Source organism: Epinephelus fuscoguttatus, linkage group LG6, assembly GCF_011397635.1.
Source record: "Epinephelus fuscoguttatus linkage group LG6, E.fuscoguttatus.final_Chr_v1".
Taxonomy (NCBI): domain Eukaryota; kingdom Metazoa; phylum Chordata; class Actinopteri; order Perciformes; family Serranidae; genus Epinephelus; species Epinephelus fuscoguttatus.
In genome coordinates, this window is record NC_064757.1 from 17,364,431 (window position 1) to 17,378,702 (window position 14,272).

Consider the following 14,272-nt stretch of genomic DNA (forward strand, 5'->3'; position numbering starts at 1 on the left):
ATTTCCATACTAAAATCCTCTGATTCTCATGTAGGACGTCCTCAGTTATCCTGTGATGGACTGATTGTAAAGCTGAATGGAACACAAGATACTCTGCAATAAGCTGGAATAATAAAATGCGCGACATCATCATCTAAGAGGCACATGGGCCCTTTATGGCTCTTCTTTTTCCTTCCATCCCAGAGCTGATCCTGTGGTGATAATGAACTTCTCACCTAGCAGGGGTTTAACTTGTAAATACCTGGGCTATAAAGTTCATACATTTCAGAGAGATAACATCAGCACACTCACACACCACCCGTTCGAAAAACCCTGTCTCCATGTGAAAGCTTATAGCTGCCTTCGTTGTTGAGTCTCAGTAATTATGTAAGAATGCACCAGGCACTTGGAGCAAACCCAGAGAGAGCCAGACTTCTGGACAGGGATTTTCTTACTAGATATCAACACTGATTTTTCCTTATTAGGTAGGATTGTGTTTGGTGCTCTCGAAGGGGAATGCATGCACCGATGGATTATTTCTCTGTTGGATTCTGTTCCGTGGAGAAATGAAACACAGAGACACTGTTATGACATGAGCTTACTCATCGGGATGCTACATCGATGAAGCAGGGCTTCTCAGATTTTTTTTTTTGGGGGGGGCCTCTGAGTGGAGTTCATTCTAATGTTAACCTTTTAATGAAAGGTCATGGACATAAATGGTCCGTAATTCTAATAATAATAACTCAAATTAGAATTTTATTAGTTTATTAACATAAGAACAACAATTGAATACCTCAGGGAATTAGTGAGGTGTTCCAGCAATAGTCAGTGTTGCTGTCATTTGCATTAATATAATATTCAAGTGTGTGTTAAAGGGGCACACCATGATTTTACACTTGTAGCTCACTGAACTCATCTCGAGGAGTACTACTTAGCCTGTGAGTAGCCTGAACAGTTGTTTAATGTTACTTATGGCTCTGAAGGAAGCGGTCCAATGAAAAAAAAACAATCTTGTTATCACAGCTTGTTCTTGAAACTCTAAATGTTAAACAAAAAGCAAATGCTACAAACTGAAGACGGTTGAAGGAAATGGGCATTTTGGCCACATTTCCACCAAACACTTTAGGTATAGTACTTTTGGAACCCGTGAGTAACCTGTACGGACATTAAATCACCAGTTTAATCACGATATGTTATTATATTGATTCTTTGGACAATGATACAATATTTGCTGATACTACAAAGTCTGCCACCATACGATTTCAGTTTGATGTGTTTTAAGGGCCTGTGATTGATATGATACAATATTATATGCCTGTTTAACACAGTTTGTTACAGAAGAAACTGCCACCCCTTTCTTTTTTTGCTTTTGGCCATAAAGTTAAAAACAACACATAAGTAATGTAAGTATGTTACTGCTGAAGTGCAGTGAAGTTTAACTGATTCCACTAGCACACATCTTCTGCCAGAGAGACCTTTAAACCCAAACCATCATCTTTTTCAGACGTCAGGGCTATCTGGCTTAAAGCCCTGAAGACAAACTTCTCCCAACAGCCATAAAACATGGACTAACAACATGGTTTAACAAAGGTATAAACTTCAGCTCAGTAATTTTGTTTGTTAGTAACCCATTATTTGCTTTAGCATGTTTACATTGCATAAATTAGCCTAGCGGCTAGCGGACTTTTCCCCCTCTACTCACAGCTTAACTAATACATATATCATGATTATTTTTTTTGCCCATCGGTGGTTTAAGTCATTGCATCTCCTGACAGAACAGCACGATTGAATGTCAGCCTGCATGCATGTTTTTTTTCAGCCAAACACGTTAGTGGAGTGAGATGTCCATCCAGGCAGGTAACATTACGTTTTTATCTCCAAACAGCATTGTTTACATATGTCATGTACTTTGTCTGTTGACCTCTATTTTCCCCGAAATCCAAAATATTTCCACGCTGCTGATTTATTACAGAGTAAATAGTGATATCCTCATTGTCTTTCTCTTGGCTGCTTGCCATCTGCCTACTGCTGTTTGCCAGTGACACGGGCTTTTAAAATATAAGTGTATCCTAAAGATGACGATATGGATCGATGTTTTCACTTTGCATCCATGACTTTGGATCACTGATAATTTAACTGATATATTGATCCATATGGATGGATCATTACACCCCTAATGAAGATGTACCTAAACTCTAGATCTCTTTAGGCTTCCCACCACAGAGAGTACTCTTAATGTAGGTGGGGTTGTTACTGGATAGTAGCTGTGTCGCTGCTTGATCCAGCTTTCACTGTATTTTCTATTCGCAGGCATTGTCGACAGAACAGGGCTGCACACCAACATTTTCAGAACAACTGCAACAACGACAAAAAAAAAAAATGACTGGAGTGTTTACAGTCTCAATCAATGGGAAATTTAATATGAATAAACAGGATGTAATGGAACAGTTCTATTGGTACCATCCACAGCTTTTGACAATGGAAACACAAAAATAACTGCTCTAATGCGCAACGAACTGAACTGAACTGCTTGGTGGAAACGAGGCTTTAGGGAAGCAAGGAAAGTCTAATTAAAATGCTATTAAGTTGCATTATGGGAAACATAGGATCCAGTTCTTTGGGAGATTGACCCACACTAATGACATGAAAAGTCAGTACAGTATATCGCCATCACCACGTTGAGTTTGATTATTTTTTGACTCCATCTCTTGTGAATCTCCCAATTTTATGGAAGTGTGCTTAATCGCTAGGGCGCCCCTTTAAATCAGCATCTTATTAATACATTTGTTGATCTTTTTCAAGTTATCTCACCAAATATGAAATTCATTGGATGGAAAAGAGTATCTTCCTTGAAAAAGGAGCGTCTTTGTTTGCTCTTCAGGATTTCTGAAACAGAGAAGCCTGTGTGGAAACTGTACTCCATGAAATGCCAGTGAATGACTCATCTACAGTAGTTATTTGTTCATCAGTGTGATGGGGCCTTTAAAGTGAATGGCAGCCAGCTGAGGAGAGATCCGGTGTAAATAAGAACCAGCATGTCAAACACATTGTAAATAAGATTACTTTAAGCCATTATTTATAATGTTGCTCGTTTGCAGCGTTGCCTGTTGTTAGATGGATAATCGGCTGGCTGTGATTGCTCTGGGCGATGATAGGTCATCTGTCATGTCTCAGCAGTAATGGTATTGTTGCGGACACAATCCTCTGGTTCCCATATTTCTCCCGTTATGTAAGGCAGTTTATTGGGAGATGATGACTCAGATGGAGTGACATCGTTGTCTGGTAACTGGAGCATTGACTCTATCACTGCGTGCGCTCTGTGCAGTCTCCTAACCTTGTGCACAGAGACACAGAGTGAGTATAGTTTTCTTGGAATTGACCACAATGATTATAGACTCTAATGCTCAGCTGCAAATGTCACATGGAAAACTCATTAGTGCAAATTGTGTTGCGCAGCACTCAGCCTGTAGTAGCCTGGCCCACACTTGGTCATTACTTTCTTGCCAAGCTACAAAGCCATAGTTTGCACCAGAACAGGAAAAATAGCCTAATCCTTGTTTTAACCCTAGTGTGTGCTTCGAATCTCTGATGGCTTTTTCCACAAGATAAGGCAAGATACGTTTCGACCACAGTTCAAGACTTAGCATCACACCTTGTTCCTGCAGAGGCCTGGGTTGCAGGGATGCAGGGCTGTACGTCGGCCTTGGTTTCTATGCCTACAATGTTATTATGAGCCATTTAGCCACTGTAGATGAGAGGTGCCTGCCACATACAGGAGCGGAAATGGCCTCCCCCTCTTTCTCCTCATGCCTTTGATGTTGAAACAGCAGGGCCTAATCTGTTTTTCTGAGGTGCAGTTGATTAGGAGCTGGTCTCCGCTTTCAGTAGCTGACCTTCTCCATCATCAAGCCCCTCAAGTCCAGCTTATTACGGCATTGTATGGCTGGGAAAAGTGGAGCAGGCATGTGAGTCACACTCATTTTTTGGGTGGGTTTTTCCTTGGTAACAGGGAAAAAGTGGGTGATGCTAACTTTCCCTCTTTGGAATACTGGTGGGATGGGATAATGGAACAAGTCTGCCTGGATGTAACATGTGATTTATGACAGGGAGGCTGTGTGGAGCCCCACGCAAGGAATGACTCAAAGGGTTAAAAAGGGCATGCTGCAAGATTCAGAATACGAATTTTAGAGAAACAATCTTCAGACGTTAAAGGTACTGTGTGTAAGATTTATGGGGATTTAGTGGCATCTAGTGGTGAGTACTGCAGTTTGCAACCAGTTGAAACTTCTCCCACTTATATTCCCTTCAGAGTTCATTGTTCAGGAGGTTTTACCAGGAGACATCCACAGAGGTCTCTTTCTCTCAAAATCAAACAGGCAAGATGATGTAAATGGGAAAAACACTAAATAAGGCAGTTTTACATTAAAAGTCAGTGTTTCTCTTGCGCCATTTGGCAAGTCGCAGACAGGCTGCTAGTCAGCACTTGCTAATGTGTGCCCACCTTATGTTTGATCCAGACGTTCAGAGCCAATTATCCACAGAGGTCTCTTTTACTCCAAAAGGTAATTTAGGGTACGGTCCCACATGAGTGAAATTAATACCAACAACTATTCGCCTCCTGCTTACTTCAATTCAATGCGAGCAGAGTGGCAAATTAAACATTTGCTTCTAGCGGCAAAGCTAATTCACATCTTTGCATCGCCTGCAGTTCAACTTTGGTAAACTTTGACCAGCAAAGTCACAGCCTTAACCAATAGGAAAGTAATATGTGTAGATGTGTTGATTGATTGTTGCAGTGTCTAATCAACCAATATTATATGATATCGGCCACGAAAAATGCAAACTGCCTCACACAAGAAATGCTGCTGGGCTGTCAGTGAGTCGAGACAGGCATGAAACATAAAAAAATAAACACATTTGATGTACAGATAACATCAAATTTAACAGTATTTATTAGCAAGCTAGCTAACATTGGCTAGCAAGCTAGCTTTCTGTTTGTGTCACAACCAGCACTACCCACATCATCACCTCGTCAGAAGATGGTCTGCATTCTCTAATGTGTGGCCTTACCCTTATACTGGTAAAAAATACTGAACGAAGCAGTTTCACATTACAAATCAGTGTTTCTCTCACATCGTTTGGCTTGTCGCAGACAGGTGGCTAGCTCAGCACTTGCTAATGTGTGCCCACATTTTCTTTCTATCAAATTTAAGATCCAGACGTTCAGGAGGTTTTTACCAGGGGCTGAATTATTTATGGAGGTCTCTTCCTCTCCAAAACAAGCAGATACGGATATTTAAACCGGTAAAAACACTGTATAAAGTTGTTTCAATCAGTGTTTTTCTGACACTGCTGCCTAAGGTGGCTGATATGAAAATGTGAATGGCCCTGTCTGGAGCCAGTGTTTGGTTTGTCCACTCTGGGCTACTGTAGAAACATAGCATAACATGGTGGACTCCGTGGACAAGGACCCGCTCCCTATGTAGATATATTCTCATTCTAAGGAAACAAAAAAAAACATAATGATTCTTATTTTCAGATGATTATAAACTTATAAAGAAAATCTACTTATTATACTGTACTCCTCTTAATCTACACACAGTAAAGCAGATCAATTCCGAGTATTCACATGAAAGATGAGTATTTATATTTGTGCTCTACTCACTGGTTTGAAGTTCTTTCTGAGGCCCTGTTGGGAAAAAAAGTGATGTCACGTATTTCAGTCATGAACTGGCAATATGACAACCATGATGAGAAAGCCCTTTATACCTGACTGCATTTGATAAGATAAGCTTATTATATTGGAAGTCTGCCACAGAAAACTTTGCTCTAGCAATGAGGCGAGGCACAACAACTTGTAAAACAAATACATTATCAGGTTGATCTGATGACACCCTGTCTTGAAGGTGCAAGTCAGTTTCCCTCTATTTAAAAAAGAGCACAACTCTGGAAAATATCTAAATCGCATTAAATAAAAGTGTAATTTCATATAAAAACTGTTTGCATTTTGCATGTCTTTGCAGATACTTTTGATGCTGGGCACAAGACTTTCATATCTGTCACGCAAGGACCATAACAGATCACATGCAGTCTCAGGTGAAGCCATTTTTAATTATGCTAAATGTTGATTTTTACAACTGTTTATCAAATGTGAATGTCTTGAAAAGCACATTTAAATCCATAAAAGCATCCCAGTGTCACAACATGCCTTTGGTGCAGATAGTAGGTTTATCATTACAACAAGGCACAGGGGCTTTCCCATGACCCCCACAGTCACACAGGGAGGACCAAAGCACCTGATTCAAATACATAGCACCCCAATAGAAGAGCTAGACTAGCCGTCATTGGACGAGGGGGAGTAAAAAGATCACTATGGAGACCACAAGACCACTGCAGCCCTGCTGGACTTTGAGGTTGACATCAGCGGCCCCTTCCCAACCTCTGTGGCCCCGGCTCCACCCCTTGGCTGGATAATAGGGAGACTTGGTGAATAGGGAGTTAATGGGCTCATAATGGTCCTCTCCTGTTTCAGTGCCCCCACTCTGCACCTTGAATGAGGCCTTTCTGCAGTAGTGGCAAGAGAGATGATGAAGTGGGTGGAACACAACTTCCCACTGGCCCTGCTTTAAATAAATTAGGGGTCTTTTCATCAGAGGCTCCCCCACTGAGGCCAGTTATTCTCTGGAGAATAGCTGGGCCGCTAACAAGTTCACATGACCTCCCATAGAGAGCAGTGTTTACCCAGGGCCAGCAGGAGGACATGACAGGAGCAAAGTTCACACATTGTTTTTGTTCATCCATATTTCTCATTTCCTCTATATTTAGCAAATTCAGGAAGTGGCTGGAGATCCCAATGGCTCCCGGGTTGTCCTGTCCAGGGAGCCTGGAGTTTCCTCAGGTCAGCAGATCCTAACGTCTCCAGAGCTGACCCACGAGGTGGTGATCTCCCCCGGACTCCCCACGCCTCCTCTGAGCCCTTTTCGTTCCTCAAGGCAGCCATTTGGAGAGGTCAAGGTATGCACAATAATTTCCTGGAGGCTGTGTTAATAGCAGTGCTGAGGTTGAATGGATAGAATTCAGTAAACAAGTGCTCCTCCCTGTGGAAAAACGATGCATCACAGCCTATATGTTCTGCTACAGACATGCTTTAACCGTTACACCTCACTGAGATGCTGATATGTGTATACATTTCTGCTCTTCTCAAGGTTTCAGAGGTGAATGGGGGTGGACCAACAACTCTCAGCTTTGGATCTTACTATGGCCCCTCTCAATCACATGGTAAGGGTTTGATTTTTTAAAATCTGTTCATCACATGAGTGTCTTTTTGTGCAACTCAAAATATGTTTTCAGGAAATAGATATTCATTTTAGTAAAAAAATAATGTGCCAGCTGCTGAAATTTTGCTGTTTAGGTAAAAAAAATAGCAGTTAAAATTAAAGTGGTGACAGATGTGTATTGAATGATAGTGCTGAAAGGAGTCGAAGATTCAGTTGAAGTTCAAGCACTAAAAGGAATCAAAGAGTCAGTTTAACTGTGTGTGATAAATTGAGCTGTAAGTGTCAGTACAAAGCCAGGTCAAGTGTTCAAAATGAAAAAAGTGTCAGATGACATGTCAGCTGATGTGTGAGCACTAAAAGCTATGTCAGTAAATTCTGTATGAACAGTGGAAGTTGTGGGAGTTAGAGCTGCAGACGTTTTCTTTTGGTCAAAGGTGAGGGCCTGAGACCTGAATGGATTTGAAGTGTCAGTCACAGTAAAATGAGTTAAAAAGAAAGAGGTTAATGCAGCAGAAATATCAGCTGACATGCATTCACTGAAGGATGGAAAATTATTTGTAGTTATGAAAGCAGTTGAAGCGTAATGGACGAATGCAGTTGACAAGCTGATGTATAAGTGGTACACATATGGATCTTGGTTTCAAATGAGGAGGTAGGGTATAATAGCAGATTAATGACTGTGTACGTCACCTGACATCAAATGAAATCAATAATTAACTGTAACAATATAATCATGATTATCTTGTCACTGTAACTGTAACTCAGGTGGGCTTTCCAATGGCGTCCAGGGCTCTGCCACTTTACCACGCAGCTGGACCCCCACCAGGGAGGAGAGGCTCATCAAGTTCTCAGGAATCGGTCCTGTGGATGAAACTGGGATGCCCATTGCCTCCAGATCAGTAAGACAAAGATGCAGAATGGGCTATTTGATAAACTAGCTTTAAATTCCATTGTTTGATCTATTTATTTATTTTTTTTTATTATTATGTTCTTGGTGCGTCCAGTGAGCTGCGTCTGTCAAGTCTGTCTCACCAGATTTGTTTACCCTCTGCACCCTACCCTCTTCTGTTTTTCCAGAGCGTGAACAAGCCCAGAGACTGGTACAAGAGCATGTTCAGACAGATTCACAAGAAGCCAGAGGGTAAGGACGCTCCTCCTCCTCCTCCTCCTCCTCCTTCTTCTCACAAACACAACACTAGAGTTAATTCCTCTCTGTCAGTGTCAGGTACGACCGAGGTGATCCAGCAAACAGATTACTGCAGAGGCAAAATAAGACATGATGAAAGAGCCCTCAAGTCTTATGTCATCTCTGCTTATTAACTCTGACAATGATCCAACTTCTTATCGCAGCCTCTCCTAATTCTATCTGTTCATTTGTCTCTATTACATGTTGTGTAACAGGAACACATTCTCTGTTATTTGTGAGATTAATGGCACCATCACAGCACTGAGGTGGTTTGAATGGATTGCTCTGGTCTGGATCAGTTTTGTTTTATGGGAATATTTTTAACTCTCTGCAAGTGATTTGTCCTGTTGGATTTCAAAGCACTGAAGAGCACTGCTCCAGTGCATCTCACACAGGTGCTACTAATGATCTATTCTGGAGCAAAGATAGCTACAAGTTACAAGTTATTTTGTTGGTAACATTTTTATTTACAAAACATGTAATATGCTTATTAAATTAAATTACTCAAGTAAAGTAAAATGACATCACATTTGTACTTAGGTAAATATCCTTAATTAACAATAAGTTAAGGATCTAAAATACTCCTAAGAGTGGGTGGGTCTCACTAGAAATGCAATCATACTGTAAGCAGGTATAAGAGTGTGAGAAAGGAATGTTTAAGTATGATATTTAAGTTGATTTATCTATATGAAGTGCGCCAGTGTTATAAGTAAGAATATAAAAAAACGTCTTGCTGTTGTGCTTGTTTATCAGAACCTGAGCTGGAAGATTCAGAGCGATGGTCAGCTGAACGTAAGTGAATCCACCAAAGTCCACATTGTTACCCTGTTACATAATCACTTTTTACTTAAGACTGATCTGCTCTGATCCTCTGATCTGCAGGGTGCCAGTTATCTGCCAACACAGAAGAAAGCAATGAAGCAGACAAGAATCTCTTCAGACTTACACCCTATGGAGCTCTACCAGACTGGTGAGTTTACACTGGTTCTACGCAACTGTTCCAGGGTCACTGTGGGGAAGCTTACAGCACATCATAGCTGTAGAGGAGACAGGCAAGTTGCCAGTCCATCACATGGCACAGTCAGACAGTCAGTCACTTTCACACCCTCGGGTAATTTAATAAAGTCTACAGTGAACCTGAGCTGCATATTTTTTCCCCTGGGTAAGAAAATAAAGCCTTTGGGCCTGTAGTGTGAACACGTGCACAAGAAGGGACAGAGGCAGCGTTCAAACTTAAAGGGATAGTTCAACATTTTAGAAAATATGCTAACCTGCTTTCTCCTTCTGGGTATTGTTAAAAAAATAATGCTGCCAGTAGCAACCCCACCCTTAAAGTGATACTGATGGCAACAGATAGCTTCATGCAATACCCATGATGTGAATGGAATGGCATGTGGTATAGCCATAGGTTACTTACAAACATTTTGATAGCATCTCAACATACTGAACTGCCAACTCTGTTAAATACGCCGACTGTAGCTGCTGCTGTTGCAGGACTGTGTGGTGATAGTTGGTGTGAATTTGTTGGGACCATTTCATAGCTCGGTGTTGGATGTTAGCCACTGCTGCTGTGTTAGCTCGTGCTAACCAGGCAGACTCGCCGGCAAGAAAGTAGCTCTGGAAACAACAGCAACAAAAAGTTTGCACAGTCAGGTGGGGAGTTGGGGCAGTTTGCAATCAGACCCCTGGCGCAAAAACAATCAAATGCAGGTATCATTAGACAGGAGACGATGAGCTACTTGGCACTAGGTTATTTTGGCTATTACCTCAGAGGTATTGAGTACCAATACCCAGCCCTATTTCTTGCAGAGAGATAGAGGAGAAGATTGATACCACTCTCGCCTCTGTACTCAAAATGTAGCTAGCAGCTAGCACAAAGACTGGAAACATTACTAGAACTCCCTCTATAGATCATATCACTCCTTTTCTTCAGCACCTTCACTGGCTTCCTGTTAAATATCGTATCAATTTCAAGATTCTACCTCTCACTTTTAAGGCCTGCTTGTCTACCAAGGGATAGATAGATATAGAGCCTTCAGCTGTTCTGCCCCCAGCCTCTGGAACACATCATTACTTTGCAATGATGACAACTTTATGATGATGGTGTTATACCTTGTTTTTATTATTAGGATTTTTGTCTAGTTATTACCTTATATTACTGATTTGTTTGACTTTATGATCTATGGTTACATTGCTGCTTGTTTTTTACTGTGTCTTGTAAGGTGTCCTTGAGGACTTTTAAAGGCGCCTATAAATAAAATGTATTATTATTATTATTATTATTATTATTATCCTGTCTAGGGTAATACCAATTTGGTCCGGTACTCCGTCTTGGACCGGGTTTTATTTTTTGGGACCGACCGGACTGCATACTCGGGCAGAACGTACGCGGAGCGGACGCCACGGAGGTCCGCCCGGTCAAAGTGGACGTCCGCAAGCCCTGTGTGCCCAAAGCACGACCGCGCATTTCGCTTCGCGCACCAGTGTCACACAAAAGACTGTTCGGCATGTATTTTTCACATCGTGGGGATTTTTCACGGACATTTTTACACATAGTCCACTCCGCTTATAGTAAGCCCGAGTCTGTGAGCACCTGTGTCTACCTCTTCACCAAGCGCACAGCAAGCAGGAGAGAGAGGGGGGTGGGGCGGGGACTGAGCTAGGAGGTGCGAGTGCGCATGCGCCTCTACTGTAGGCTGGAGTTTGTTTAATAGTGACGGGGAGTTGATAATAGCGGACAATTTAGTCTTGACGAAATCAAGGAATGCGCCACTATGGCAGCACTTTGGCTTTGAGCCAGACGAAGGAGGCAACCCTTGTTTGCACTGATTGAGTAAGCTGCAAAATTTATTTGTAAGGAATAAAAGAAACAACTTGTTACTGTCACTCTGTTGTCCTAAGGTCGTTTTTTATTTTAAATGAGTCAATTGCACCCCCAAGTGGCGAAAATCCGGTATTACCGACTTGATGCGGTTTTTTACAAAAACCGGACCCTTTTTTTTTCTCATACCGACCCAACCCTAATCCTATCTGCTCATGGTTACAAATAGGATCAAACAATTGAGATATAACGTGTTAATTAATGAGCTGGTTGGTGGTTGGTGGTTTTTGTTTGAGCCAGGCTAGCTGTTTACCTCTGTTTCCAGTCTTTGTGCTAAGCTAAGCTAACTACTTCCTGGCTAGCATCATATTTAGTACACAGATACGAGAGTGGTATTCATTCTTTTGAACTCCCGGCAAGAAAGTGAATTAGCGTATTTCCCAAAACACGGAACTACTTCTATAAGCTCTTCTTTTAGGTTAGTGTACTACTCAAGACCATTTCAGATTGGTTTAAAATAAAAACTCACAGATTGGGTTTAAAGTAAACGCAGAGGTAAAACAACATAGTCTAAGATGTGTTTATCAAGAGACAAGATTTAACAGTATACTGATATTTATGTAGCTTATGTGCTATTTGTTTTAACTACTAGTAGCCCAGTAAATTTAATCCTCAGATAAACACTGCAGGTGACGTCTTTTATGTGAATACCAGCCCAAACTCAGGCCAAGAGCAGTAGAGGGAAACGTGTGGGACAGACAAGTTTGGATTTGTTGTTACAGGCACTCACAATGAAGCCATGATTTAGTTTCTGTCCATGTTGTGTGTCTGTGTGTGTGTGTGTGTTTTGTGGTGTTATGTTTCAGGAGCGAGGATGTAGATAAGCTGTCAGACCCGGGAAAGCAGCACCCTCAACCGAGAAGCATATTCGACTTTGAGCCTGGAAAGAGCAGCACCTCAGAAAGCCGCAGCCAGGTAACGACCTCACATGCAGTCACAGTTTAAAAATACGTTGTGATTTCGCTCTGATTCAAGCAGAGGAAAATGCTTCTGCATAATTCCTTAACCTCTAGATTTATCCAGCATTGTTGTTGGCTCTAATGACTGGAATTCTTTGTGTAGTCTTGGACTGTGTTCCCAGTGTGAGGATCAAGAACAGGTTTGAGGATGGGCACCTTTTCTTTAAGGATTACAGCCTAAGTCCTCATATTTCATCTACTCACACAAAGTAACTTTAAGTATTACACAGTGTACCTGCTGCTTACCACCAGATGTGCTCACCTCTTCTTTTATTCAGATGATCCAACATTCATTCAGTCTTGGTGTTTATGTTGATGTTTCTATCAGGTATTATGCTGAATGTCAGTGATTTATGAGCTGGTGAGATTGACTCATATTCATTTACCTCTGGGGTTTTAATGTATTGTCTGGTGCATTCGGTCCAGAAGCTGTTGTAATTGAGTGTGCAGCCGTTTGTATGTGTCACTTTGTTTAAACACCCCTGGTGAGTTACAGAGCGGTGTCTCTTAAGTTTTTTTTTCGAGTGGCTCCTGCAACAATGTCCCAGATCTGGTGCATATTGTGCCTTGTGTCCGCGCCTGTGAAGAAAAGGAATCTTTGTTTCCACTCCCCCACGGGAGCTGAGGTGTCTTGTGATCCGTATTATGGTGTTAACCTCTTGTAGTTTATAATGGCTCACAGCATGGAGACTCATTTCATTTCCTCTTTATGACAGCGGCCTATGTCCTATCCCCTGGATGGCGTTTAGAAAATCAGCGCACAGACCATATCAGGTGTTGTGTTGCTTCGCAGTGACATTACAGGCTGTGATTGTAGTGAGGATGACTCCCAGCTGAGGGGAAGGCCTTGGCGTTCACAGGGGCACATTCAGCCAAGGTTTATACAAAAAAAACCCTGAAAATGGAGCAGGGGTTCGTGCTCTTCGTCAGCAGAGCCTTTTAAAGTAATGCTTGATAGAATCAGCCGCCCTCTTGGTGTTAAGTCTTTGTACAGACAGGGTGAAAGCGGTATCAGCTAGCTATTGAAATCAAGTTTATCATAATATGAAAGAAATACGTGAGTATTTCCTTATTCCTCTGCTGGCACCTTGACATCCAGCCTGTGTCCAAGTGTCCCTCATTTTGAAAAGAGTTTGACTTGCTACTGTGTACTGCCCCTCTATCTGTCCCTGAAAGCTCCATCCACTGCAGTGGAACTTGCCAGATAAGAATTTAGTCCCTTGAGATGTTCAGTTGTCTTGAATTTGTTTCCAAAAAACAGATTTGTGCAAACCCTCCAAAAAAGGTAACATGCTGTCAGGTTTGCTTTTTTGGCCAAATGTTTGTGCTTCATTATTTACCCAGACACCCTATAAACCAACAAATACTCCTATGCTGACATAATTTCCCGCTCGCCTCCCAGGTTTTCTTTAACTCTCTCTTTCTTTAAGAATATATGCCACATGATCACATAAACTAAAATAATGAAGATCTTAAAGGGCCAGTGTGTAGGATTATGGGGCTATATGGACAGAAATATAATATAGTAAGTTTTTAGTGTGTCATGACCTGTAAATAAGAATTGTTGTGTTCTCCTTACCTTAGAATGAGCTGTTTTTACATAGGGAGTTGGTTCATGTCCATAGAGTCTGCCATGTTGTACCACCATGTTTCTACAGTGGCCCCAAGCGGACAAACTAAACACTGGCTCTAGATAGGGCCATTCAGGTTTTTGCACCAGCCACCATACTACAGCATAGGAGAAACACGGATTTTGTCAACATGAAACTACTTTATTCAGTGTTTTTATTGGTTTAAATCACCGGGTCCATTTGTTTTGGAGAGCAAGAGACCTCTGCGGATAATTCAGCTCCTGGTGAAAACCTCCTTAACATTCGGATTTTAAGTTATCAGACAAAAGTAGGTGAGCACGCATTAGCAAGAATTTAGCTAGTGGCCTGTCTTCGATGACACTGAAGGAGCAACACTGATTTATGTCATGAAACTGCCC

The 14,272-nt window shown here is 41.6% G+C and overlaps 1 protein-coding gene across 7 annotated transcripts in view; it reads left to right on the forward strand.

The window, feature by feature from the left end:
* The window catches only part of sorbs3 (sorbin and SH3 domain containing 3), a 31,451-nt gene that overhangs the window by 5,970 nt on the left and 11,209 nt on the right, over positions 1-14,272 (forward strand). For all 7 annotated transcript variants that reach the window (XM_049578175.1, XM_049578174.1, XM_049578177.1 and 4 more), the window contains exons 2-9: positions 6,003-6,075; positions 6,805-6,993; positions 7,185-7,257; positions 8,022-8,155; positions 8,334-8,397; positions 9,196-9,234; positions 9,325-9,412; positions 12,130-12,238. In XM_049578175.1, the coding sequence (XP_049434132.1) occupies positions 6,064-6,075; positions 6,805-6,993; positions 7,185-7,257; positions 8,022-8,155; positions 8,334-8,397; positions 9,196-9,234; positions 9,325-9,412; positions 12,130-12,238 (708 nt within the window). In that variant the 5' untranslated portion in view covers positions 6,003-6,063. The remainder of the gene's footprint in view (positions 1-6,002; positions 6,076-6,804; positions 6,994-7,184; positions 7,258-8,021; positions 8,156-8,333; positions 8,398-9,195; positions 9,235-9,324; positions 9,413-12,129; positions 12,239-14,272) is intronic.